General features: G+C 48.9%; 1 protein-coding gene across 1 annotated transcript in view; it reads left to right on the forward strand.

The window, feature by feature from the left end:
• CD81 (CD81 molecule) overlaps window positions 1–14877 on the forward strand; it is a 33183-nt gene extending 18306 nt beyond the window's left edge. The window contains exons 3-8 of the mRNA XM_075094585.1: window positions 6011–6108; window positions 8026–8100; window positions 10876–10983; window positions 11435–11533; window positions 11869–11958; window positions 12659–14877. Coding sequence (XP_074950686.1) covers window positions 6011–6108; window positions 8026–8100; window positions 10876–10983; window positions 11435–11533; window positions 11869–11958; window positions 12659–12721 — 533 coding nt within the window. The 3' untranslated portion in view covers window positions 12722–14877. The remainder of the gene's footprint in view (window positions 1–6010; window positions 6109–8025; window positions 8101–10875; window positions 10984–11434; window positions 11534–11868; window positions 11959–12658) is intronic.
• Window positions 14878–24515: the final 9638 nt, after the last annotated feature.

Consider the following 24515-nt stretch of genomic DNA (forward strand, 5'->3'; position numbering starts at 1 on the left):
AGAGCAGCAATGTTTTTCTTGGGAAAGGGGGTGGAGAAGAACAGAGGGGCTTCCCAGTTCTTGTCTTCCAACAAACTCGTTCTTTTTCTGCCCCCACTCTCCTCCTTGCCCCACTTCCAGGAAAGCACTGTTGGCTCTGCTGGGCCAATTCCACAGGGCAGCTGGACAAATATGTCCAGGAGTCCCTCCCTCACTCGCTGGCTGGCTGGTGTAGCCACCCCTTCCCTGCTGCTACCCCTATCCTGGAGGGACCTTCCACTCCCTGCCTGTATCTTGTCCCCAAGTCACAGGGAAGCATGTTGTGGTCAGGACTTCTTGGTACAGAGAGGATGTTCTTCCAGGCTTCATAGTGTGATGTAGGAAGGAGTCTCCCTCCTACCACTGTCTGATGGACCCACCCTTCCCTGCAGCAGGGGTGGTGGTGAGCCCCGTGATGATCAGCATCTCCAGGCCAGGAGCCATGGGCAGGGTAGGCAGTGCAGCCTGCCCTCCCTCCCTCGGAGGCTTACAAAACACTTGGATGTGCAGAGTATCCCCCCAGGAACCTGTCTGTCAGGACAGTAAACCCGAAAATATCTTCCCCTTTTTAAAGATCATCCTGTGGGGAGGGCAGGCACGGCTTGGAGAGCCACCCGGGCTTCCTGGGAAGCACAGTGTGGTGCTGGGGGGGGTTTTCTTTTTTCTTTTCTGTTTTGTCTTTTGGAAACATTGCCATGGTGACAGGGGGGAAGAGACTGGCTTCCATTAGCTTACCAAGTTAAAGATGCCAGGAGAACAGTGAAACGGGGGGAGAGGTAGGGCGCTGCCCAGGAATGCCCGTGCCTGGAGCTCCGGAGCATCTCCAGTGGGGATGGTGGCGCACGGGGAGGAGGGCTGGTTGGGGCTGGCCCCCTCCCTGCTTGTTTTAAAGGGACTCTGCTGTGCTTGTTACTCGTTTGTTTTTTCATTCTTTCTTTTTTTCTGTTTTTTTCTGCTTTTTCTGCCTTTTTTTTTAACATCTCAGTAGAGACAGGATGTAGGTTTTGCAACCCTGCAGACACCAGCTATGCTGCTTTAATGCCAAAGCAAGTACTGACATTGAATACTTCCTCCTTCTCTCCCTTTCCTGCTCCCAGAATTGTGGCTAAAGCTGTAGGAGGTCCCTGCAGCCTAAAGCAAAACATGGCCTGGTTGTATCAGGGAAAGGGGGATGATATTTCATCCATTGCTGCTGCTTTTTCTGATGCATTTACATGCTGATGCTCTTGAGTGAAGAGATCCTATCGCAGTTGCTGTGCTCGTGCCTCGAATTCAGACAGGAGTCTGAATCTCTGTAACGATGAGATGAAACTAAGATCAGTTGTCCGTCTTTTTCCTAAAGCTTTCTGTTTCAAGGGTCCATCTCAAAAGGATGCCTAGAGGACTCCAGGCAATATTGACAGCACTTGTCCCTGTGAGTCCTCCTGTGACTTCCCAGACTCCAAGATACAGGTCCTGCAGCTCACGGCTTGCTTTTGTGGGCAGCTGGTTACACGTGGCAGCTTTAGCAATCATGCTTACTGCTGCCTTAACCAAGAACTGTGCCGTAGGATTAGATATCACACTGTAATGTTGCTCAAGGATGTGGAGGCATGTTGGTACTGTGAACACCTAGAAATTATTTGCTCACTGTACCTGTTGCTGCAGCTCTGGCAGTTCCCAGGGTTATCTCCTGCTGCCGCTGGATGGAGCAGCATGACATGCATTTTATACCTCTCTGATTTTATTTTTTGTTTATGGCAAACAGCATTTTTCGTTTTAAAACTCCTGAGAAAGCTGCAATACAAGGGGGCTGGGAAGTGTCATACAAAAGGCAGATGGAGCCTTGCTCATGCAGAATTGTGCCAGTTCGGGTGAAGCCCTGAAGGAGCGGTTGCTGCTTTGGTGAAGAGTTTCCCACCCAGGACAGGCTAGCAGGAGTTGATCCAATCTCTGATGCTTAAATAGTGAGGAGACTTGGGCTGGGGGGAAGTCTAGTCTCCTCTGGCTTTAAGGCGGATAATGTGCCATTCAGGATGGGGATGACAGGTGCCTTGATCACAGACGTGGAGCCCAAAACTGTGCTGGCCCTCATCCTCAGCATCTGCTGGGAATGAAAGCTAAGATGTGTCAGGCTGCTTTCTGAGAAGAGGGCTTAGTCGTTCCTGTCTGGGCTGTGACTGCCATGAAATAGCCCCTAAGCTGCCTGGCACCCAGTCTGGAGGCAGAGACCCCTCGCCAGCCCTATCCCTTGAGGAGAAGGATGGGTGTGGGAAAACAAACACCCTCCAAAGTGTGTGGTTGGGTGCTTTGATTGCTTGCATTTGCTTTTGCAGCCTTCAGTGTGGCATTTCCGAGGAGAAACACCACTAGCATTCATCGTACAAGCTGCTGTTGTTGCATTAAATATTTTGTGCTTGTTCTTAAATAAACTCCAGAGCAGAGTCCCACTCCATTGCCTCCTAGGAGGCTGTAGTGCTCTGGCCCTCCGTAACAAAGGGCGACTCCATAACAGACACTTGTTTGTGCCTGGGAATGAAGCTGGCCATTATCCCAAAAGCCTTCGAGGGTTTTTTTGTGGTTTCTGGAGTCCAGGCCAGTCATCACCACCCTCTCCCCTGCTTGGCTGCGTGTTCCTACTGCCCCCACCCCACCAGCCACATCCACTGAGCTCCAGTCAGGAAACCACACATGGAGCACTTCTTCCCTTCCTTCCTTTACTTCTTGCTGTTCGCTTACTTGACAGTGGTGCTGGCTCTGGTGAGGAGTTGGCGAAGCATGAGCAGGGAGAGAAGCGGAAGGTCAGGACCTTGCTTGCACAGCCTGTCTGGGGTGGGAGTTCAGCGGGTCAGGTTTGGCTTTGTTTTTTTTGAAGCTGCACAAATCCCAGCAAGAAGCAAGTACAGAGGCCTCTGGAAGACTTCTGTAAAATGGCAAATGCCTCTGTTCCCTCTTAGTTTCCTCCATCAGTTGAGGTTCTTGCTGGGCTTTTATGTCCTAGTTTTCAGAGCAAAACTTTCCTAGCTGCCAGTGGCTCTTACGTTTTCCTGATGATCTCAGTATAAGAAAGACGTTTTTTACAGTGAGAACAATAATTCACTGGAACAAGCTCCCCAGGGCTGTGGTAGAGTCCCATCACTGGAGATTTTCAAGATATAATTGGGCAGGGTGCTGGATAGTCTCATCTAGGCTTCCTTTCTCGCAAAAGGTTCGACCGGGTGATCTTTCAAGGTCCCTTCCAATCTGGGCTGCTTTATGATCCTGTGATGTCCTCACTATATTTGTTCAGCCTGGAAGTTGCCTTCAGTGTTAATTTTGAAGAACTGGAGAAGAAAATCTTCTGTACATCCATGGGAGTGACCTGTTTGGGATTCTTGCAGTGTCATGCTGCTTGGCCTCCAGATGTGCTGCAACTGCTTGTTACCCATCTACCATGGTGGTTAGCATGAATGGTGACGTCTCAGATGTTGAAATTACTTGCCCCCAGCCTGTTTTTGTCTCCTCTGCTGACCTAATGTGAGGAGAAGTCAGAAGCTGCTGCACCCAGAAGTTGATTTTCCCAGCAGGACTCTGATGAAGACTCTCCAGTGGAGCCACCCAAGGCTGAAAAATGGAAAAACCTGGTGTAATTTGCATTGAAAACCTAAACCAGAAGCATCACTGGTACAAGCTGGAGCAGTGAGGGCTGGTTCTTGGGCATTAGCAGATTCTGGTGGCACTAAGCAGACCTTCTTTTGAGAGACCACTACTGATACATTGCTCTTCTTGAAACAGCAGTTATGTGGCAGCCAAAAATCTCCATCAGTCTCTGTGGAGCTTGGCAGGTATCCAGCAGACAGCCTTCATTTTACAAGATGTGTTCATGCCTTCCCATCACCTCTAGCCCCTTTGGGGCCCCTCTTCCCAGTGCACACCCCAGCCCACTGCTCATCACACTGGCTCTCTGCCCAACTGCCACTGCGGGTCCCTCCACCGTATGTCATAGGGATAAAATCACCTAATTCTACTTCAGGCAGGCGCACAAAACTAACTGCTGGACTGCTCTTTCCAAGAAACTCTCCTGGGGGGTTTCTTTTGCTTGTTTTTCCTTTCTCTTCACACCTCCAGCCAAGGAGGTTTCCTGTCGCCTCTTAGGGAGCTTCAACAACCCAGTTGCCTATTGGGTTTTTGTGGCTACGGGGCACTGCTGAAGCCCCTTTGATACACAGCAGGAGGTGCAACTAGCACTTTTTTTCCCTCCTTCTTCTGGCAGTGTTCCCACAAGGATGTTGGTCACCAGTCGCAGAGTCTGTCAGGTTTTCTGAAGAGGGGCTTCCTGCAGGGTCAGTGTGCTCCATTGTGCTGGCGCTTCCCCTGCAGCTGGCTTCCTCCCTCCTGCGGCACCTAAATATAGCGGGAGGCATTGTGCAAGTGTGGTGCCGGTGAGAAACGCCGTCTGGAGGGTCCCAGCGCAGGGGCTGCTGGGGCCGCGTTTCCGTCACCGCCTCTTGTTGAGTTGGCCCCTGTGTTGGTGCTTGTGTTGTTTGGGTGCTGGTGACTTGTGTTTTAAAGAGGGAAGAAGTGGGAGCCAAAGTTGACCCCTTACCAAGTTTGACATGTCTGTAAGGGGATCTTAAACAAGTCGAGAGCATTATTATGTATCTCAGTTTTTAGAGAAGAGTTTAACTTGGCTTAACTCTGCTCTCAGTGCATGCCCTTTAGACTTTGCACTTTAATTATCAGAAGATTGTTTAAAAGCTACAAAGATAAGAAAAGCCTTAAACATGATGGGCATGCACAAGCAGTTTTAATCTTGAGCTCTGGTTGTACTTCAGTACTGTTCCTAAAGGGAGTTGACAGACTGATTAATAACTATAAAAATGTTTTGATGCATAGCAAAAGATGATATTTAATTGAAGGGATGTGTCTCCCAAGCACTAGCAAGATGCACTGTGTTGCTCTTACCTCTGGGATGCCGCATGTACATTTATTCTCATCCTGATTTTTTTTTCCTCACTGTCAATTAAAAATGGTGATTACAGTCTTGCTTCGTTTGTAATTATTTATTCAATTACTTTTTGCATGTGTCAAATTGCTTTTCATATGGGAAGTAGGATTCATTTACAAAGTAGTGAACCACAATACTTGTGCATTTTTGTTAACTAATATTCCCTAAATATACAGAATACATCAGGAGGAAGCTGTGTTTTTGGAAAAGGATACAAATTTAACTGAGCTGATAGCATTTGGCCAAGTAATCACCCTGGTCTCACCAATCTCCTGGCTGCTGAGTCCATGGTGATTACTAGTGGCAGCAGACCTGAATGTTGAGCTAAAGCTCTTGTTTCCTCGTGAATAAACTCCCATTCCTCTGTTTTCTGAGCCCCCCTCCAATGCCTAGTTTCTAGTCTTTGAACTAGTTATGGAGTAAGTTGACTGTGCAAATTTAATAAGTTGAAGTAAAAACCATAGTCTTCTCTATAGAAGAACCTATAATAAACAAAAGCCAGATTATATTAAATTAGATGCTTAAGCAGTGCTTTTCCCTTAGTTTTGTGGCTCATCTGTCTTTAAAATGTTGGCTAGATAAATATTTGTATGAGGTTTGATATAAATAAACTATATGCCTTATTGTTTGTTTTAAAAGATATACTAATAATTTTATTCTCCTCTGCTTAAATACTTAAAACAGTGTGTACACCATGGAAACTCCCATACTGCAGCTTTGAGGATGCTGTAAAGCCTTTGTCTTCCCTGCTGCACCCTCTGCCTACTACTGCTAGAGCTCTCTGCGTTTCCTCTGATTTTGGGGGTGATGGGGTTTTTAAGTTTCAGTGTTAGCACCTTCAAACACTTTGAGATCTGACTCATTTATGTTGTTCTGTCTGCCGCCACCTCTACTCGAATTTCCTAGGCCTTAATTCTGCACACCCCTAGTTAGCCACCCTGGGCGGTCAGCGTGTCCAGCCAGGTGCTAGGGTGCTGCCATACAAAGCTCTGCAGTAGCGTGTTTGCTTCTTGCTCTCCCTTGCAGGAATCTACATCCTGATTGCGGTCGGAGCTGTCATGATGTTCGTTGGGTTCCTGGGATGCTACGGTGCTATTCAGGAGTCTCAGTGCCTTCTGGGAACGGTAAGAAACACAAAGCTTTGGATGCTGCTTGGCACCATGATGGCCCACCATGTCTTTGCCACATCCCTGCCAGGCAGCACAGAGCTGCGCGTCCCTTGCTGGAGACGTTTGCAATGAACGGGCCTGGGAGGATGCGTGGGCACGTAGGTGGGCACTAGCTGACCTCTGAAAGGAGCAAGGCAGCACTATTTGGCCAAGGGCATCGCTGCCCGACTTGCTGGAGCACCGGCTGAGCTGGCAGACATGCTGCAAACTCCTGCTTGTGCCTGGCTGGAGGACAGAGGCTGAAGCCAGCAGCATAGCAGAAGAGATGTGAACAGCAAGATTCCTGAAGGTTCATTTTCTCTGTTATATGTGGAAACCACCACTCCCCACCCCATGCTTTTTTCACCTGCCATGGTCTGGCTGTCTTACCAAGCACCCACTAAACTCTTTCTTACCTGATGTCCCCTATAGCTTCCCCTTTCACTCTGTTTCAAGGCTGCCTGTGGTGATTCCAGTTCTTTGAAAGAATCATCTACTATTTTTATCTGTTTGGACAAGGAAACAGCAAAGATTTCCCACAATATCTTAGTGAGGATGTCTAGGTACATCCTGGAAAATCCATTACTGAAGTACTACAGGCGTCCTTGATATGAGGCAGCAGCTCGGGATTCCTGGCATGGGATGATCTTAATTGTATAAACTGTAGCCACACCAAAAGCCTTTGCCTTGGGGGTAAGGGAGACCCAGTTATTTAAAGCAAGTTCTCACACGTGGTTCAGCTTTAAAGTCAATGCAAAAAAAAAAAAAAAAGTCGGAGGCATAAAGCATTAAAAAAAAAATAATTGGAAGGACTTTCCAGCACTTGGCTTTGTTGGGCTGGAAGATTCTTAGTGATGGTGCAGTGACCTGTGGGTGTGGATTCAACTGGGGCAGAGGGAAATGGCGCTGCTTTCCCTGCGCTCTCGCAGATGGCTTCACCTCTAGTTGCTTCTGTTTCCCAATAAGAAGGGGGTGCTTCTCACCAGCTTTTATAAAGCACTCCTGAACGTCAGTGGATGAGGGCCGCTGTAGGAGTTTGCAGGCATTATCGCTGCTGCTGAGAGTAGGAGGAGCCAGTGCACAAATCTGACAGGGGTTGTTGTAGCGAGGTCTGGCAGCTTTGGATTATTTTTTTTGTTAACACAAGTGATTACAGAACCTGAATTTACCCGTCACTCCCTCCTGAAATTGGAAAGAGGATTAGAAGGGCAGATGGGACAATATACCTGAGGCCTGACAGGGAAACCGGCTGCTTTGGCTGAAATTAGCAGCTCTAGCTGCTGTGCCCTGCCTGTGTTTGCTCACACTTTGGCTTGCCAAAAGAAGGCTGGAGATGCCTCACAGTGACGCTTTCCGCTGGCTGAGGTGTCCACCATGCTCCAAGGACATTTCCAGGCAGTGTCCTTAGAGCGTTGCAGGGAAGCAGCTGCTCTCCCCTCTCCTGCAGCCAGCTGACGGAGTGACTACAGACTTACTGCAAAAGGAGGAAGTACAGGAACCTCCACACTATCAAAGTCCTGTGTCGAAGGCAGCATAGAAGCTGAGTGGCAAGACCCGAGGAAGGCAGGAGGGAGCTGCTCACATGGAGCAGGTGCTGCTCCCCAGAAGGGGCAGGAGCACATCTGAATACCACCAGTCCCTGTGTGGGAAGGGCTCTGCTAATTCCCACTCAGCCATCTTCGTGGGAAGTCTAGACATGGGGTGGCATCCGATGAGTTATAGGAAAATGTGTTTGGGCTAAGCATGTGTATGAGAGAGAAAATGGTTTGAAGTCAGGCAACACCTCGCTGTGATCTCTGTCAGTAGAGGTGCTCCACACCTCTACCCACCTAATTGCTGGTTTTGCCTGTAGATGGGTATGTTAAGTGTTCCTCTCTTGATTTGTCTTTGCAGTTCTTCACTTGCCTTGTGATCCTGTTTGCCTGCGAAGTTGCAGCTGGAATTTGGGGATTTGTCAACAAAGACCAAGTAAGATGACTCCAAAACCTGTGTTTGTGGGGCTGGGAGGCTGGGGTAGAACTGCCACAGATCCTGGTGGGAGCTGTTTTGCTCGCGAGCCGCTCCTGGACTGACTGACTGAGTCATGGGGCTTGGATTAGCTGTGTGACCCAGGCAGGTCACCTAACTCCTTTTGGCTGGGCTGATGAACTTTAAGTGTGAGCACTTGATAGTAGCAGCTATCCTTACGGTATATAGTGCAATGTCTGAAATAAAAATAACCCTGCCTCACTTGTCTCCTCCTTGCTGCCACACTGTCAGTCAGTGTGAGTTGATTCACATATGAAGTTTTGAAGGAAAGCCATCTGCATGTCCTAGGTGCCAAAGAGCAAAGAGTGAACCCAGCTGCATGGCCCCTAAGGGAGGGAATAGCATATGGGGAGAGCCTGCGTCTGCATTAACGGCATTGCTTGATGCTTCCTGCTCTTTGTCAGCATCACGTAACCTGCTTCAGGCTGTTCATCTGCCAGGACCGAGCATGCTGCTTATCAATATGCCGTGCACACGCAAGGGGCAGAAGTCATGTGTCTGTCCAAGGCAGCCTGCTAGGGACTGCTTGGATGAGGTCCTCTGGCTGGAGGGGGTTAGCCAAAGGGTAGGACTGAAAATTGCAGCTTTTCACCTTCCCTTTCTGCTCGCCTTCCCTTTGCTACAGACACATGTGCTCCCACACATGCAGAGTTTGGTCCTGAAGAGCAAAACTATCAGTGTGTGGGAACCATGGCCATGCTGCAGCAAGCAGCGTGCTGGGTGTTGATCACTCAGCCCTCAAGAGTCTGGAGAAGGGGACTGCTTGTGCTCAAAGGCAAGTTTAGACTCTCTGGCAGAGTGGGAAATGTGTTTACTAAGAGACGTAAGCCAGCTGTGCAAGTAGGTGGTGGCCTGCTCAGCTTTCACATGCATGTAGGCCACAGATGACCAGCTCTGCCATGAATGGGAACACCCTTATAGTCATTCACCGGAGAGAAAATTACTTCACTGGAATAAACTCTTCCGTGGCTAAACGTATTACTATGCAGGCAGGGTGCTGTTTCCTAGCAACTTTAGTGAGCTAATTAACCTTTGTAGAGGGGCTGTGCCTCCTGCAGATGTTAGTTTGTGAATCTTGAAGAGTCTAAGATGTGCAACTGAACTGACAGCAAAAAAAAGTGAAGCCTGAGTAAGGAGGGACCCCATGGCTGTTGCTTTCCATGCTGGGGAGAAGGCGCTTGGCCATCGGAGCACAAAGCTGAGAAATTTAGGACTTTCCAATACAAGAGCGATGACCTCAGCCCCTAAAACTAATTTTGCAGTTTAAAAAAATGAATGGTGGCAGTCTGTTGGCCTCAGCTGCTTTTGCAGCCTTGATGGTGAATGGGCTGTTTGGCAGTTCCCACTCACAAGGCAGGGCGCTTGCTTCTTCCTGCCTCCGTCAGGGGTATCTCGGGAGCAACGCAGGCTGGGAGGGAAGTGCTGAATGCTCCCAGCCACTGAGAGCTAATCCCAGCGGGGACTCCGCTCCAACTTGGTTTGCAGCCCCTTGAGGGGACAGTCACCTCCAATCATGCAGGCACAGGATGCTCTTCCATGAAGCTGGAGGCACTCTCCCTCAGCCTGCCTTCTTGGAGATGCTTTAGATACAGGGTGGTGAGGAAAGAAGTGGGATTATTATTTCATTTTTCCCATATACCAGAATCGAATGGTTTGACTGAAGAACATCACGCTCCAAAGCAAACTTTTTTGAGCAGTGATGGAGAAATGCTGGGATAATTGATTGAAATCATACTCCTTCTTGCTGCAGTTTCTTTTTTCATGTGCTAATCCAGCCTGCACTGCCAAGAACAGATGTTCTAGAAAGCATTTTCCCTTCTGTGCTTGCTTGTATTTTTTTCTTTTGCTTCTCTTGCATGTCCTCCTTTTGTCTGTCTCCCAAAATATTGGAGGGTGTTAGAGAAGAAGCCACAAGCCAGTTTCCCTGAAAATGAGGAGTTTTTTGCACTGTGGAGCAGACCTCCATGGGTGGCTGTAGTTTGCCAGCCCAGGTGGTAGGGCTAGAGGACAGATGAGACGTCTCATATAACTTTTTACAGGATGGGGGTGTCCAGTTCCAGGTAGGGACCCAGCCAGAGTTTGATGTCCATCCAAAAGCACCTAACCTTCCTGATCCAAATGAGCTGCCTCACTAGGCTTTAGCATGCAATCTCTCCCAAATTCCTGCCGTCCCCTCCAAGCCAGAAACTGAGCTGAGGTGCCCATACTTACTGATGGCCTTGCTTGCGCACCCCACCTCCTCCTCCTCACTTCCCCAGCATGTCCTGCCTCTGTGGCCTCAGTGGGGAATGTCTTGCCTGCTTGCTTTGTCTCCATGTGTTGGGTGGTTCAGAACAAGCTGTTTCTGCATTCCTGAGCCCAACAGCAAATACACATGGGCTGAAGACTATCTCAGATCTTGCGGTTCACCCTCTGGGCCTTGGCTGTCTTTGCCTGCTAGAGAGAACTTGTGGAGCACTTGGATAGCGTTGGCTGGAACCTGCTGGCTGGTGGATGAGGTTCTTAGTATTTGCTGCTCTTAACATGCTATGTCTGGAGGCACTTGAGCCCTCTGAAAGATTTTCACACACTTGTGCAAATAAACAGGGTCCAAATCTATTTAAAAACTGTTCATCTACCTGCGAGTGCCATTAGAGGGAACCTGTCCCCTTCAGACACATCTGCTGAATGGCTTTCCTCCTCCGGCTGAAAGGGAGTTGTTCCCATCTTTCCTAGATAGCCAAAGACGTGAAACAGTTCTACGATCAAGCGTTTCAACAAGCGCTTGTGGCAGAATCGGAGACAAACAATGGGAAAACTGTAGTGAAGACCTTTCATGAAACGGTAAGACTTTGGTGGTCTTGCTCCGCGCTCTGGTTAGGTTATGGGCAGTTAGTTGGTCAAAGCAACCGCTGATGGATAGGATCCTGCGTGCTGTGAATTACACCGGGTTACACCTGCGTGTGGTTTGTCAGCAGGTAAGTGGTGAGGAGCGACTGTCACTGTGCATAGACTGATCCTCCCCACCGACGCAGGGGCAATAAGCACTCTTCTCAGGATACTGATGCCAGACCTGTCTGGGACTATTGCAGGAAGCAGCTGCATTGCATGGAAATAAAAACATCAAATTTGGAGAGTTATTCCCCTTCCCTTGTTTTCACCTCCAAGATGCCTCCTCGGTCTTGGGTGGCTTCAAGGATGTTTAATGGTGGGGAGGGCATTGCATGAGTACTTGCTGTCTGCTAATGCTGTTTTTTTGGGTGGGTTGGGTTCTTTTTCCCCTCTCTCCATGTAGCTGGACTGCTGTGGTCCTGATAATGGAATGAGAGCTGTCACTCCACTGTGGAGAGAAGACCTGTGCCCAAAGAAGGACTTCCTGAAAAACTTTTTTCAGGTAGGCATGGCTGCTCTTCACTCAAAGCAGTTCCTACAAGGAAACTCGGCTGCCATGGAAATTTGGGGATTTACTGGGAATTAGATAAAGGGTAGAGATTTAATTTGTTTGGGGATGGTGTAGAAGGATGTCAGAGGTCCCCATTGGTTATTCCTTTGCGGTTCCTGCTTGAGGGGGCTGGCAGACATGCACACAGGGTTGAAGTCTGGAGGGAAGTTCTACAGCCAGGACCCAGGAATGTGAGCAGACCTGGGGGAAGCAGACCTGCCTTTCTGAGTGCTTAGGGTGGGTGAGGGGAAAGCAGGCTCTCTGACTGGCGTGCTTCTCTGCTTCAGTCCTCGAATTGCCACAAAAAAATCGATGAGCTGTTCTCCGGGAAGCTGTACCTGATTGGTATCGCTGCCATTGTGGTCGCCGTGATCATGGTAAGTGTGACTCTGCAGCACCCTGCTGTAGTGGGATGGGGAAAAGCTGCCTCAGGTTGCCCCAGTCCTGTTCCAGCTGGGCTGGATCCATCCCTTTCCTCCGGATGCTGCTGTGGCTCATCATGCAGCACCAGCTGTCTGCACCCCAGTTGCTCAGAGATGTGGCAAGACCCCCTCTGGGGGGTCACAAGGTTTGGGCAGGTGCCTGCTGAGCACAGTAAAGCAGGAGCATCTGCAATCCCATCCAGAAGGGCAGAGCACTGTCAAGCCTCCTTGCTGCCTCCAAAACCGCGCGTTTCTCAGGCCGCCATGTTTTGTCACAGGGGTCTGCGGTGGGAAGGGATTTGCTTTCTTTGCCACGGTGGGTAGGGTCCCCAGTGAGTGGTGGGTGATGTGGGCTGGTAACCCAGCGCCTGTGTGAAGGCTGGGCTGTAATGCTGAACGGATCTCGAAGCATTTGCTGTGTAGCTGGTAGTCAGGAGGCTTGCAACATACCACCACTGCTGCCAGCAAAAGAGGAAAGAACAACATCTTATCTTGAACTGGCCAACTTCTAAAGAAAACAGTAGTGCAGGTGTAGCATCTCTGCCCTTATCTCTAGCATGAGAGTGTTTATGTGGAGTGGGGGAGCTTGGGACAGGGGTGAGCCCCTGCATCGTAGTGGTTGGTGCCTCACTGGTGCCCCTTTGTCTCCTAACAGATCTTTGAAATGATCCTGAGCATGGTGCTGTGCTGTGGCATAAGGAACAGCTCCGTCTACTGAGCCGTGAGAGCTGGGGAGGGGAACGGGGGTGCAGGGCGGACGACACTAGAGGGGACCCCAAGTTGCCACCAAGTGACCAGGAGACATTTCAACAAAAGAGAAAACTATGTATATAAATACTTCAAATATTACCATACAGTACTTAATTTTTATTTTGAAGTACTTTTTTTTTTAATAAATAAAACTTTCCCATATCTTTGTGGCCAAGTTAGTTACACATCAGTTTTGTGTGATGGGGAAAGCTGCTGTAGCAAGAGATTGAGTCCTTCCTCCCACTTCCCCACCCCCTGTAACTCAGAAACAGCACTGGTGGAAGATGTGCAGAGGAGAAGGCTGCAGCCTGTGATCAGAAAACTTTGCCTTGGTTTTTACTCTCTTTTTCAACACGGACTTTTTTCATATATGTAATTGGATGCTGAAGCAGGGTTTAGCATTTTTGTTCATTTGTTCTCACCTTTTCTTACCATCACCCCAACTCCCTGGTGTTTCCAAGCAGTCTGTAGGGAAGCCTTGCTGACTGCTGAAACCTGGAGGAGAGGTGAGGAGAGAGCACAGCCCCTGTCGGCTGGGTGTGATGCGTCCTGAGGGGAACGCCGGCGTGTTGTTCCTCTCTGATTTTTTTGCATCTCTAGGTCAATCCTTAACAGAAGTCATGCTTAAATTGTTTTACTCTCTAAAGAGTGGGAATGGTTTTGGCTTTTTGTTTTTGGGTTTTTTTTTTTGGGGGGGGGGGGCTATAACTTTATAAATCTGTTCATTGCCATTGATCACTGACCCATTAAGGGTCAGTGGCTGGGGGTGAATTTTATTCTCAGCTTTTCAAATATAAGAAACTGAAAAGTCACTTTTTTAACCTCCTTCAATGTTTCTTTATAGACATGTTTTTGGGAGAGTCTAGTTCTGTACTAAGTTTCCACTGTTAAGCTAATGCTTGCATACAAATGATATTGGAAAAAAGAAGAAAACTTGAAAAAAAATTCTTTAACCTTGGAAATACGGCATTTATGTATTGCAGGATGACGCTTGGGTTCCCAGCCATATGCGTACCTGTTTCAAATTTCATTTTTGCATCACTCTCTTGGTCAATGAATTAATCCTTACTTATAGCATATTGTCGCACACTGTAATATTGCTGGGAAATTGTCATAACCTAATTTTGAAAAAAAAAAATTTTAAAGACCTTCCAGTTACATCAAAGCAAGGGAATTCAGGATTTTAGATCACACCAGTTGAAACACTTTCTTGTGACCTGGTAAGCTTTGATTGCCAATTCGATGTATGTGGCTTCTGTTGTATGCCACTCTGTTACCATGTAGATAGAGGGGGAGAGTGTCCCAGGAGCTATATAATAAAATCAGAGTGTCTCTAAAAAGATGATCTATATGTATAGTTCTATAGATATATATTTTTAAGCAAAGCCTTTTCGTTAGCTGTATGGGCACTTGAGCTGGAAATTATAGTCTCAGCTCTTTGCCCCCTCAAAGCAGGTAAGGGGAGGAATTGAAGCTAGGGATCACCTTCCCCACTTCAGGAATATTTCTGTTTCATTGCAACAAAGAGTTTCAGATCAGATAGGGAGGGACACCTGTGATCATTTTAAACTAGTACCTTGTCCACTGCATGTGGATGCTGTGGCCTTTGCCACTAGAGGATAGGAAATTCCTGCAGTGGGGCAAACCGATCCATTCGGAGGCTTTTTCCCTGCTTCCATTCCCCCTTTCCTCTTTTCTTCTTCCTGCCTTTTAGTATATAGGGCCTTTTAAAAGTATATAGGTAAATATATATATATATATATATATATCAAGTTTTGCTGGGTAAGAGGAGGAAGTGCTTCAACAGAATTTGGGATTGAGAGGTTGGACAAGAAAAGATTCAGCCTTAGAAATAGCCTTAAAGCAACACTGCCCTGAATGTCCACGTTGTGCACATCGAGAATGAGACAAGGTTTTGCAGTAGTTAACCCCTTCCCTGCTCCCCAGCGTAGCTCCTTCAGGCCATCTACTCTGTTATGTGGCTATATGTATATGCATCAACCAAGCATGTGTGTTTACATATATGTGCATCGGGGTTGTTAGCATACAGAATGGATGTGTAACTTGCCGCCTTTTTTGTTGACTGTTGATAAATGCGTATAAATATGCCGTTAAGCATTTCAATTCTGTTTTCTTTCCTTATACTGTATTTTTGATATTGTTCAGTATTCAGTTGATGCTGTGTATGTAGCTGGAACTCTGTTTGAAGATGGACTGGGTCTCTATGCAGGTCAGCTGTGTCCTTTGTCATTGCAGCTTTAGGGGTCTGGGTTGTCCAAGGCAGGAGCAATTGGGAGAAAGTGGTACTTGGAGAGGGAGTCTGAGAGCTGTGGGAGGAAGAGCAGGACATTTGTTCAGACCACGTCCCACACGGTCTGCAGTTTCCCTCTGGTTCATTTCAGAGGTGGCTTGTCACCATGGGGAGCTCCAGAGGAAGCTCCCTGGGCCACCTCCTGTCCCTGTGGCTGCTGCAGTAGGGGAACAGCCAGCGGCTGGGAAGGTCATGGGAGGGGGCAGAATGAGTTTTGCAGGGAGGGGGTAATGCTTTCTTTAGAATTTCTAGCTGAGAGTCCCCATGTTCTGTCATGATGGATTGTCGTCTGCTGAGCAGGAGGGGTCAGCCCTGGGAGAATAGAGACAGAGAACTGTCATGCCTAAGAACAATGAAGTAGCTGAGAAGCCCCTATGAAAAAACCTACCCACTTGGGTCTTCCTTAGTCCAGCCCCCTGTGAAGCTGGATCTGAGTTCAAACAAACTAGAGAGGGGGCTGTGAAGGCCTGAGGGGACTCGCCCTGTTGCAGGCACTCAGGATCCAAAAGTGACAGGGCTTTTCTGCCAGTTGGTCAGTCCCAAAGCTGGCTGAGGTGAAGGGGAAAAAACCACTAGGTGGGACCCATGCCCTGCCTCAGACCCTCTCCTGTATACCTGGGCATTTGTGTGTGCAACATGGGGCCCTGTCCTGCTCCCCTCCACACCCTGAAAAAACAAACTAAGGATGAAACTGGGCTGTAAATACAAACCCCTCCCTCTCCAGGGAAGCATCCTCCTGGAGCTGCTGACAGCTGAGAAAATGGCTGTGAGCTGAGGAGAGGAGGAGGAGAGAGGCTGGTGAGGAAGAGGAGAGTCAACTGTCCAGGTCGAAGTTCAAAGACCATATCGAAAGATCAAACAGAGCCGCTGACAGCTTAACTGAATGCTTGGGATTTTTTCATGTTGTGGAGCATGCCACAAAGCAGTGTGTTTAACTTTTCTGCCTTTTTTTTTAAAGAAACAAAACAAAAATCGATTTAATAAACATTTCTCATAGTGTGATGAACCGCTGCGGTTTTACAACTACTTAACCTTAACACCAGGATGCTTTGTGAATCAGGCTTCAACAGCATGGGGTTTTCTAGCCTCTGGGATGGGGGCCTGCAGGCAGGCTGGGGATGCATTCAGAATGATGCTGAGGGAAGGCAAAAAGGTTGCTTGCTGGCAGTGGTGGCTGTGGCAATTGTGCCCCCGTCAAGGGAAGGGGGGCACAGCTGTGGGGGAGCTAATGCAGAGTGCGAAATAGGGTGACTGTGTTGAAATTCAGGGGTGCTGTGGGGGCAGTACTGCACACACTCAAGGGGCTTGTCCTAAAGTGACCGAAAATGGCCCAAAATGCCCTCTGCTGCCATCTGGGCCAGGCTGGTCTGACTTTTGTGGATGGTCTGGTAATGCCACTATTGCTGCCACTGCCTGCCCCTCTGCACCATCGGGGAAAGCCTGGCTGAGTGTGAGGGGGGAGGCCAAGTGCTGTGATCCCACAACTGCCTGCCTTTCTCTGCCCTCACTGCATTTGAGGCAGGAATGTCCTGCAGTGGCCACCAGTCATTGCTCATGCTGGTATGGAGAGGGAGGGAATACCAGGTGAAGGAGAGTGATGTTGAGCTGCCACAAAGAAAGGCAAGCCCTGCTCCTGGTGGCTGTGCCCGTGCTATGAGATCATGCCCATCTGTTGTTTACCTTGTTTACCTGAATGTTAATGGAGTCAGACATAATGACTTCTGGAAAGAAAAAAAGAAAAAGTGATACTTAAAAACAATAATAAAGAAACAATGCAAAACCCCTTGTTAGTGGACTTTTAACAATGTGTTGTCAGATCTTGTTTCTTTCCATCGTGTACAGATTTCTGCCATGTCTTCCAAGGGAACAGGCTTGTCTCGTTCTTGTATTCAAGCAAAATTTGGGCTGCAGGGAATGCAGTCCTTAGCTGACCCTCTAGGTGGTTTCCCATGAATGTGATGCTCTTTGCTTCATGCCTTAAAACATTTGTATTGTGGTGCTGTGTTGTTGTTCCAGATGTGGATAAAATTATTCCTGCCTCTGGAGCTATGATAAAGCTGATGGGAGTCACTGTCAGACTCAGGCTGGTGTTCAACAGGGAGAGAAACGATAGTGGAAACTAACTGGCAAAGCACAGTGCGTGTTTGGCATTCAGGGCGTGTGCCTTTGGACCTCAGCCTGGAAGCATAGCTGGGATCTTAAACCTCCCCTGGCTCAATGCAGTCCCCTCTGCACTTCAGGTCTGAGTATTAACACTGATGTGCTTGAAACAGATGAGTTGTACGTGATGCTTGAGGTGAGATGCTGGGAGAGGACAGGGCAAACCAGGCCCCTTAAAGGTGCTGATGAGTGAAGACATGGGTTATTCTTGGAAAACAGCAGTCCTGCTGTGTAGGAGCATGTGAGGCTGCAGGCATAAACCACTGTGAGGGGAAGGGGTGGGTGGATGCTTGCAGCCCACTTCTTCTCATTGCACCAGCAACCCTGGCTTACGCTTCTCTCAAACATTTTCCTCCAGAGGTCTGAAAGACTTGTCACTGGAGACCTTACTGTGGACTTCTGACTCCTAGGAATATGACCATGGTATCTTGTTTTTGTGAAACAAGAATTTTCACCAAAAAAAAAAGAAAAATTCATGCTTGCATTTTTTAAGCTAGACCAAGTTGGGATTTTTTCCAGTGGAATTCTTTTCCTCCCCCCTCCCAAACTGTTATTTAAAAAAAAAAAAAACAACTCTCTAGACTGTTTGTAACAAGACAGTTTGGAGGTATTTTTGCTTTGGCGAGCTCTATTTCATACGTCTCTTCTGGGCTGTTTGTAAGTAGCAATGTGCCTAATTGTTTCCTACTAAGACAGCTGTGACAAATGTATAAATTGCTTATGTCCATTCCCCAATAGGAGACTAAGTTCTATCCAAGATTTGCAATATTCCCATAGGAGGGAAAAATCCCAGCTAGCTCTCCCATGCTGTTTATGGCAGAGGTTTCTGTAGAGAAAAGCACCCTTGCTGCCGGATCCTGGCTGCACCCTCCATCTGCCAGCTCCTCTTGCCAGGCTCCAAGATGAAGGATGTGTTAGACAGTGGCTGTGTTCGCATTCCTGCTCTGAACTGCCATTTCCTTTGCTGGGCATGGCAGCTTGGCCCTTCCCATTAGGGGAGAGGAGGGAGTTTCAGCTCCAGGGCAAGCTGCTGACAACAGACGAGACGGCTCTGAAAAAAAAGGTGATTATTTCAACAACCTCAGATACTGGCAGGGTCGTGGTAGGGCTGGGAAGCTCTGGCTGCACCAGGGAGGAGGCGAGAGTGGAAATACAGCCCCCAGCGAGGGAACATTTGCCATCAGTGGGTGCTGAAGGCGAGAGGGAAACAATTAACTACCTGACCAGCTCTTGATTAAGTGATAAAGACACAGGCTAGAAACCCTGAACCCCATATGTACCACGCTGTGCAGCTGAACTAGAGGTGCAGTGTTAATCTGTGTCCTTTTGTCTGACTACTCCTCTGTTTCAGCCCAGGGAGCATCAGGTTACCTTGCTTGGGGTATAACCTAAGCAGGAGAGCACAGAAGCACTGTTCTGATGCAAGCTCTTCAGCCAACGTCTAGCAGCTGGTCTGATGAAGGTGGCCTGATGCTTTCACTTCAAACCCCAGGGACCTGAAGCAAACAGGAAACATCTTCTGGATGCTAAAACTGCTGCATAACTGAAACCCACATTTTTTTCACACTTGCAGTTACATTAGAGGTTACATACACTTTGCAGCTACGCATGCTAGTGTGGACTGCCTGGCATTTCTCACGGGGTTTAGATGACCCAGCTCGAGTGCCAGTGGTTTGCAAGTAACATTTCTAATTAGAGTTTAATCATGCCATAATCACAGGTCTTTCTTGGCCCTGCTTTGCTAGGGTATTCCCTCATGTTAGAACACAGCTTTGCTGAGTACTAAAGAGGTGTTGGTGTTAGGCCAGGTGAGATGGCACACACACAACACCCTGCCTGCTGGCTGCAAGTAAATTGGTAAGATTTCCTCCGGTGAGGGTTAGTGGTGTTAAATGCAAAGCCCTGTGTTGGCTTCAAAGTTGTGTTGGTTAATGAAGCTCCTACAGGTTATGTTCTAACGAGATCTTGGGAGTTTTAGGGTTTTGTGGGTTTTGTTTTTTTTTTCTTAACGTTGACTTCAAGGCTCTCAGCTGGCTCCCACAACTTCTTTCAGCCCTCCGCTACTGCTGTTAGTATTAGACACACTGGGGCCAATGATAGGAAAGAAAAAAAAAAAGCAGCAAGAATTAGAAGGGGGATTGTAGTAGGAATATTCTGTAGCTAAATTGAAATGAACAGAGACAACCGCTTCCTCAACTGGTTTTGTTTCTTTTTAAAATTTCAAATAATTGCACAGAGTATTAATTTTGCTCTTAAGTGACTTCAGTTCCCTCCCGTACATGCAGTGCCTCTAACAGAAAAGGGGTTGCGGGTTCTCCCTGCAGGTCCCCTCCAGGCCAGCAATAACATTGTTACTGTGAAGAATCAAGTTGGTAAAGACCTTCCTAGCCAGCCGGCATTAAAAGTCACTCCACAGGAACTAATTCTATGTAGTTACCTTAGGTGGAAAAAGCACCCGCATAGGTAAACAGCACTCGAATAAATCAAACCTGCTTGCAGGTCAGCCAGGACCAAAGGAAAGTGCAAAGTAAAACAGGTAAGCAAAGCTCGGTGTAGAAGAGAGGTGGTGTCAAGCACTGAATTCTGGAAATTTGCCCCACAGGGAGATTTCAAGGCCATTTGTAGGCTTTCCTTCCTGCAAATGGGAGAGGGCAACTCAAATTATTTTCTTCAGCCTGTACCCATTCTGGCTTGGTGTGACTGCTTTCTCCCAGCAGAGAAGGATGTGGTGGTCACTACTGTGCTTTGCTTTTTGCCTGCAGGAGCCTACTCCTGCCCTCAGGAGCTCCTGCATCAGCTGTGTGGTGCCATACCAGACTAACTTCCATACTGCTTCCAGACACAGGAGATGCTGAAAATGCATCTGATCACTCTGGCTTGCAGGATCTGGGTGGCTGCTAGGGAACTGCCTGCTGCTTTCCTATAGCCGTGAGAAGGGCCAGCAGTCCCTGCCAGGTGCCTGCCTAGGCTCTGAGTGCAGGAGCAGCAGGAGCTTGCGAGTGAGCAACAGAAACAATTACTGGATGGGGGCCAGACAGCAGATTTATTTGAAAGAAAGGAGCATGAGGATCCCAGCAATGGGGCTGAGACTGGTATGCATTTGCACACACCGCCCTTACACGTGGGAACGCACAGGCTTCCTGCAGATGCATGCGGCCATCTCTGCAAGGGAGCGGGCCCCTTGGAGCCCACGCACCAGACAGCCCGCTCGCTTGGATGATGTCCCACGCTGCAGCGCAGATCCGCCTTCCAGCCCCCCACCCCTCTTCAAGTCACCTTAGTTCATGCTGGCAAGGGTAAAATGCTTTGCCATCTGTTTGTCTTCAGAGTCTGACTCATTATTTTTATTTCAGCTGTCACCAAGCAATAGCGAAAATCCCAACACACCAGCATATCCACCACTGCAAACTGTCTTGGCCTCAGCCGCCAGAGAAAAAGCAGCTCATCCCTGGTTCTCTGCAGTGTGCAATACTAAATCTTCTGCCAAAAGACAGGAAGGAGAAAAAGGGTACAGCCAGCTTCTAAAGGTGACCTTGGTCATCAACACACAGGCATCCAGGTAAAAAATGAAAACTTGTAGCCTCTGGAAATGGAAGAACGGGGCTTGTCTCTGAAGGCACCCACATCCACAGGAGGTGAAGATGGTGGAGGTGGTATAGCCCTCTTCTGCCCCTCTGAGCCCCTAATCTAGCGTTAAAACCAGGGCTCAAAACAAAAGAGCACCATCCTGCTTGTTTCCAGCCGTACAAAAATGGGCCATGCTACTACTTACTCCACATGTTCCTGCCTGCTCCTTCGTACCCTGAGACTCGTGCCAGGTGTGTCCCCGGCACCCTGGACAGTGTTGCCCAGCCCTGGTAGCCTTCACCCACGGTTTACTCTTGGCTCCCTTTGCCTGTTTACTGCCCTCTTCCCATCTGTTCCTGCTCGCCTACCAGAGGACTTGTGTTTTCCTCCCTACCCCCCTCCAGCTGGGAACCCATGTGAATGCCTGTGACTGTACTACCATATGTGTATACATTGAAAAAATAGGATCACCAAACAGGGAAATACCTCTAGATCTGTTGTTTAAAACTACAGCGTGACTCCAGCCAGATAGAAGACATTTTGTGCTAACCTCATCATTGCTGCCAAATGTATTCCAAACTCAGCCCTCATCTCATAAATTACCATAGTTAGTAACACTCCAGCAGGCAAAAGCGTAGATCTAAAAGCTGACAATGCAAATGAAGTGGCTGCAGTTTATATTATGGGTGACTCACAGCGAGGCCCCGCTTGAAGGGAGCCAGTGAAGTCTCCTCAGCTGTGGGTTCAGCCTTCCCTCTAGCACACCCATCGGCAAAGCAACCAGTGGTGCAGCAGGGTTGGGGTGCCAGGGGGAGGGAGAGGGGCAGCAGGAACTAAAGCACCACCAAAATCAGACAAAGTGGGGCTACAGGGTAATTTCTTCTTTTGTTGCAAAACGATGGCATAGATGAGCTTTGCTTATACTCATGGCCTATAGCAAATCCCTCAGAGCAGGGTGATCCGAAGAGATAAAGGCTCGACCTTTAGAGGCTCAGGCACTTTGCAGTCATTAATTTAATTTAGCAATGCAGCCCCAGCACCAGGCGAGGTGGTAAGAGAGCATGACCCTGGGGAAGAGTGGAGATGAGCCCTGCAAGCTGCTGGGCCACATGCTGGTGCAGTGGCCTTGCCTTTTCTCCTTAACATAAGGTAAACAAACTAAATATTGAACCTATTTAGGAAATTTGTTTCCACTGAAAATTTAAGCTTTTTGCTTTAAGAAGGGGGTAAAAGAAATCAGGCGTCTTTGGCCAACACCAATAAAATGTTTTTGGACAGAATTCCACTGCTTGATGCACACACAAAAAATGTTCTTCTGGGACAGAAAATGGAAACTTTTCTTTTTTTAATGGATAGTGGTTTTATGCCCCAAGTGACTTGGGATTTTCTGGTTAGAAATACATACCAAAAAAAAAAAAAATCGAACAAAAAACCCCAGACACTTCCTCTGAAGTTTTCATTGTAGCCAAACTCTGCTTTTCTGATGAGAAAAAAACCTGCTGCTTGACATTTTTTTTTTTCCAAACTTGAAGGAGGCGGCGCCGTGCCAGCCCCGCTGGCCCCCTCAGGGCCCCGGGCCGGCGCAGGGGTGCCGCCGTGCCTCAGCCCCCTCAGCGGCGGAGCCAGCCCCGCCATTCCCAGCCCCCACCAGCGCAGGCTCTCTGGGGTGCTGAGCCCCAAACTCGCCCCCGCGCCGGCGGCAGCGCAGGCACCTCGCAACTCATCTCAGGCTGCAAAATGGCGGGCGAGCGTGCGGCGCGGTGCACCCCGGGAGCTGTAGTCCCTCCGCCGGCGGATGGGAGAGCTCAGCCCCGTTTTGCGGCAGGCCCATGATATTTTTCCGACTCCCCGGTTCTCAAAATGTCCCCCGCCGGGGGAAAAAGCGGGCGACTACAACTCCCGGGACGCGAAGGAGAGAGAGGCGGTGAAGGGAGGTGCCGATGCCCCTACTTTCCTGCCCCTTCCGCACCGCTTTGCCTGCTGGGAGTTGTAGTCTCGCCGCCGCGCCCGCCGCCCCGCGGCAGCTGCCAGGGACTCGGTGTCCCAGCAGGCCGCGCGGGGAGGGGAGGAGGCGGAAAAGGCGTGCGGGCGCTGTGAGGAGGTGCGGGGCGCGTCTCCCCCCTTCGCGCTGTCTGTTCGGAGGTGGCGGTGGGCTGGCGGCCTCCTTGTGCGGTGATAGGCGGGAGCGGGGTTCCAGGTGCCCCCGTGTCGTGAGGAGAAAGGTGTAGGGGTTGGAGGAGGGTGGCAGCCCCCGAGGGCGCAGAGGCCTGGGGGGGGGGGGCGGTTCCAGGTGCCCCCGTGTCGTGAGGAGAAAGGTGTAGGGGTTGGAGGAGGGTGGCAGCCCCCGAGGGCGCAGAGGCCTGCGGGGGGTGGAGGCGTCGTGTTTGTACCTTACACGATGCCGGCCCGGGGAAGGGAGCTGAGCCCGGGGCGGACGGGCAGGACGGCCGAAGCTGTGGGCCGCACCTGTCGTGTTGGGCAAGGCCGTGGGCTCTGGTTTCTCCCTGGGGTGGGGGGGGCGCTCACACCTCCAAGTGTGTGCACTCAGGGCCCGGGGGCTGCTGCCCTCTTCGTTGGTATGGCGGCCCGTGTGAGCACCGACCCGAAGGGCTGCGCTGTTGGTGGCGCGGGGTTGCTGGCCGGCTTTGCTGCAGTGCTGTCTCTGCGATGGGAGCAGGCTCGTGTCCGTGGTTGGGAGTGACTGGGGTCTCTGTTTTTCTCACAGGCTGCACGAAGACGCACAGAGCCTTTTTTTTTTGGGGTAAGACCAGGATGGAAGAGTCCAACGGGGACCTTCCCATCCAGAGAGACACCATCCTATACGAGTTGTGGTGCGAACACGTCACCCTAACAAACCTGTGAGTCTGGTGTGCTCTAAGGGTCAGTGTGTTCGGTTACTAATGCTGTTAAGGCTAAAACATCTCCTTAGGAGCAAAATTTTTCCTTTCTGTGTAACTGCCCTCAGATAAGAGATACCCTGATTCACAGCCAGTGATAAGCACTTACACTGATGACTGAAAACAGCTATTTTAGTCAAGTTATGTGGTTCAATGTGTCTTTTGGGATGTAGGCATTGCTTTTTATGCGTTGTAAAGCCAGGTGGAAAAATGTGTAATTTTCAGATTATTATTTCCCATTTAGGGGTTACACTCAGTTCCATGTTTTCAAAAGTAGGCATCAGATCCCTTTTGTCAAAGACAGCCAGGCTTTACGTGGAATGTAGCACTCAGTCCGTTGAGTTCTTCAGAAGTTTCTCCATGTTTTAATGCCTCACAAAGATCTGGCCCTAACTGAATATGACTGTTCTTTGAAAACAGAAGCCTGTGGTATCTCTGGTCTTCCCACCTAGCAGCACTTAGTACTTGCATTGCATAACTATTATTTTTATATTTTCTTAGCTGCTTTTAATATTGCTCATTTAGTAATGGTTTACTGCACGTGCAAGTTACAGTTTTATTTTTTTAAAACCTCTCTTCTGTACTACAGAATAAGGTTGGCAATGTGAATGTGGAGAGCAAGTAAACATAGTGGTGCCTGCCTTATTAAGCTGTGTGTTGTTCTTTTGCCAAAAATCCAGGAATATCTGCAGACTTTTATACCTGCATGAGTTTGTGTCAGATTTAGAACTCAGTTCTGCAGTTTTGGATGATTCAGGGAGAAGGAATTATTTTTAAAACTCATTCTGAAACTACATTTCCAGTATCTTGATGGAAATGTTTGTTTT

Source organism: Phalacrocorax aristotelis, chromosome 5 (genome assembly GCF_949628215.1).
Source record: "Phalacrocorax aristotelis chromosome 5, bGulAri2.1, whole genome shotgun sequence".
In the NCBI taxonomy this organism is placed as follows: domain Eukaryota; kingdom Metazoa; phylum Chordata; class Aves; order Suliformes; family Phalacrocoracidae; genus Phalacrocorax; species Phalacrocorax aristotelis.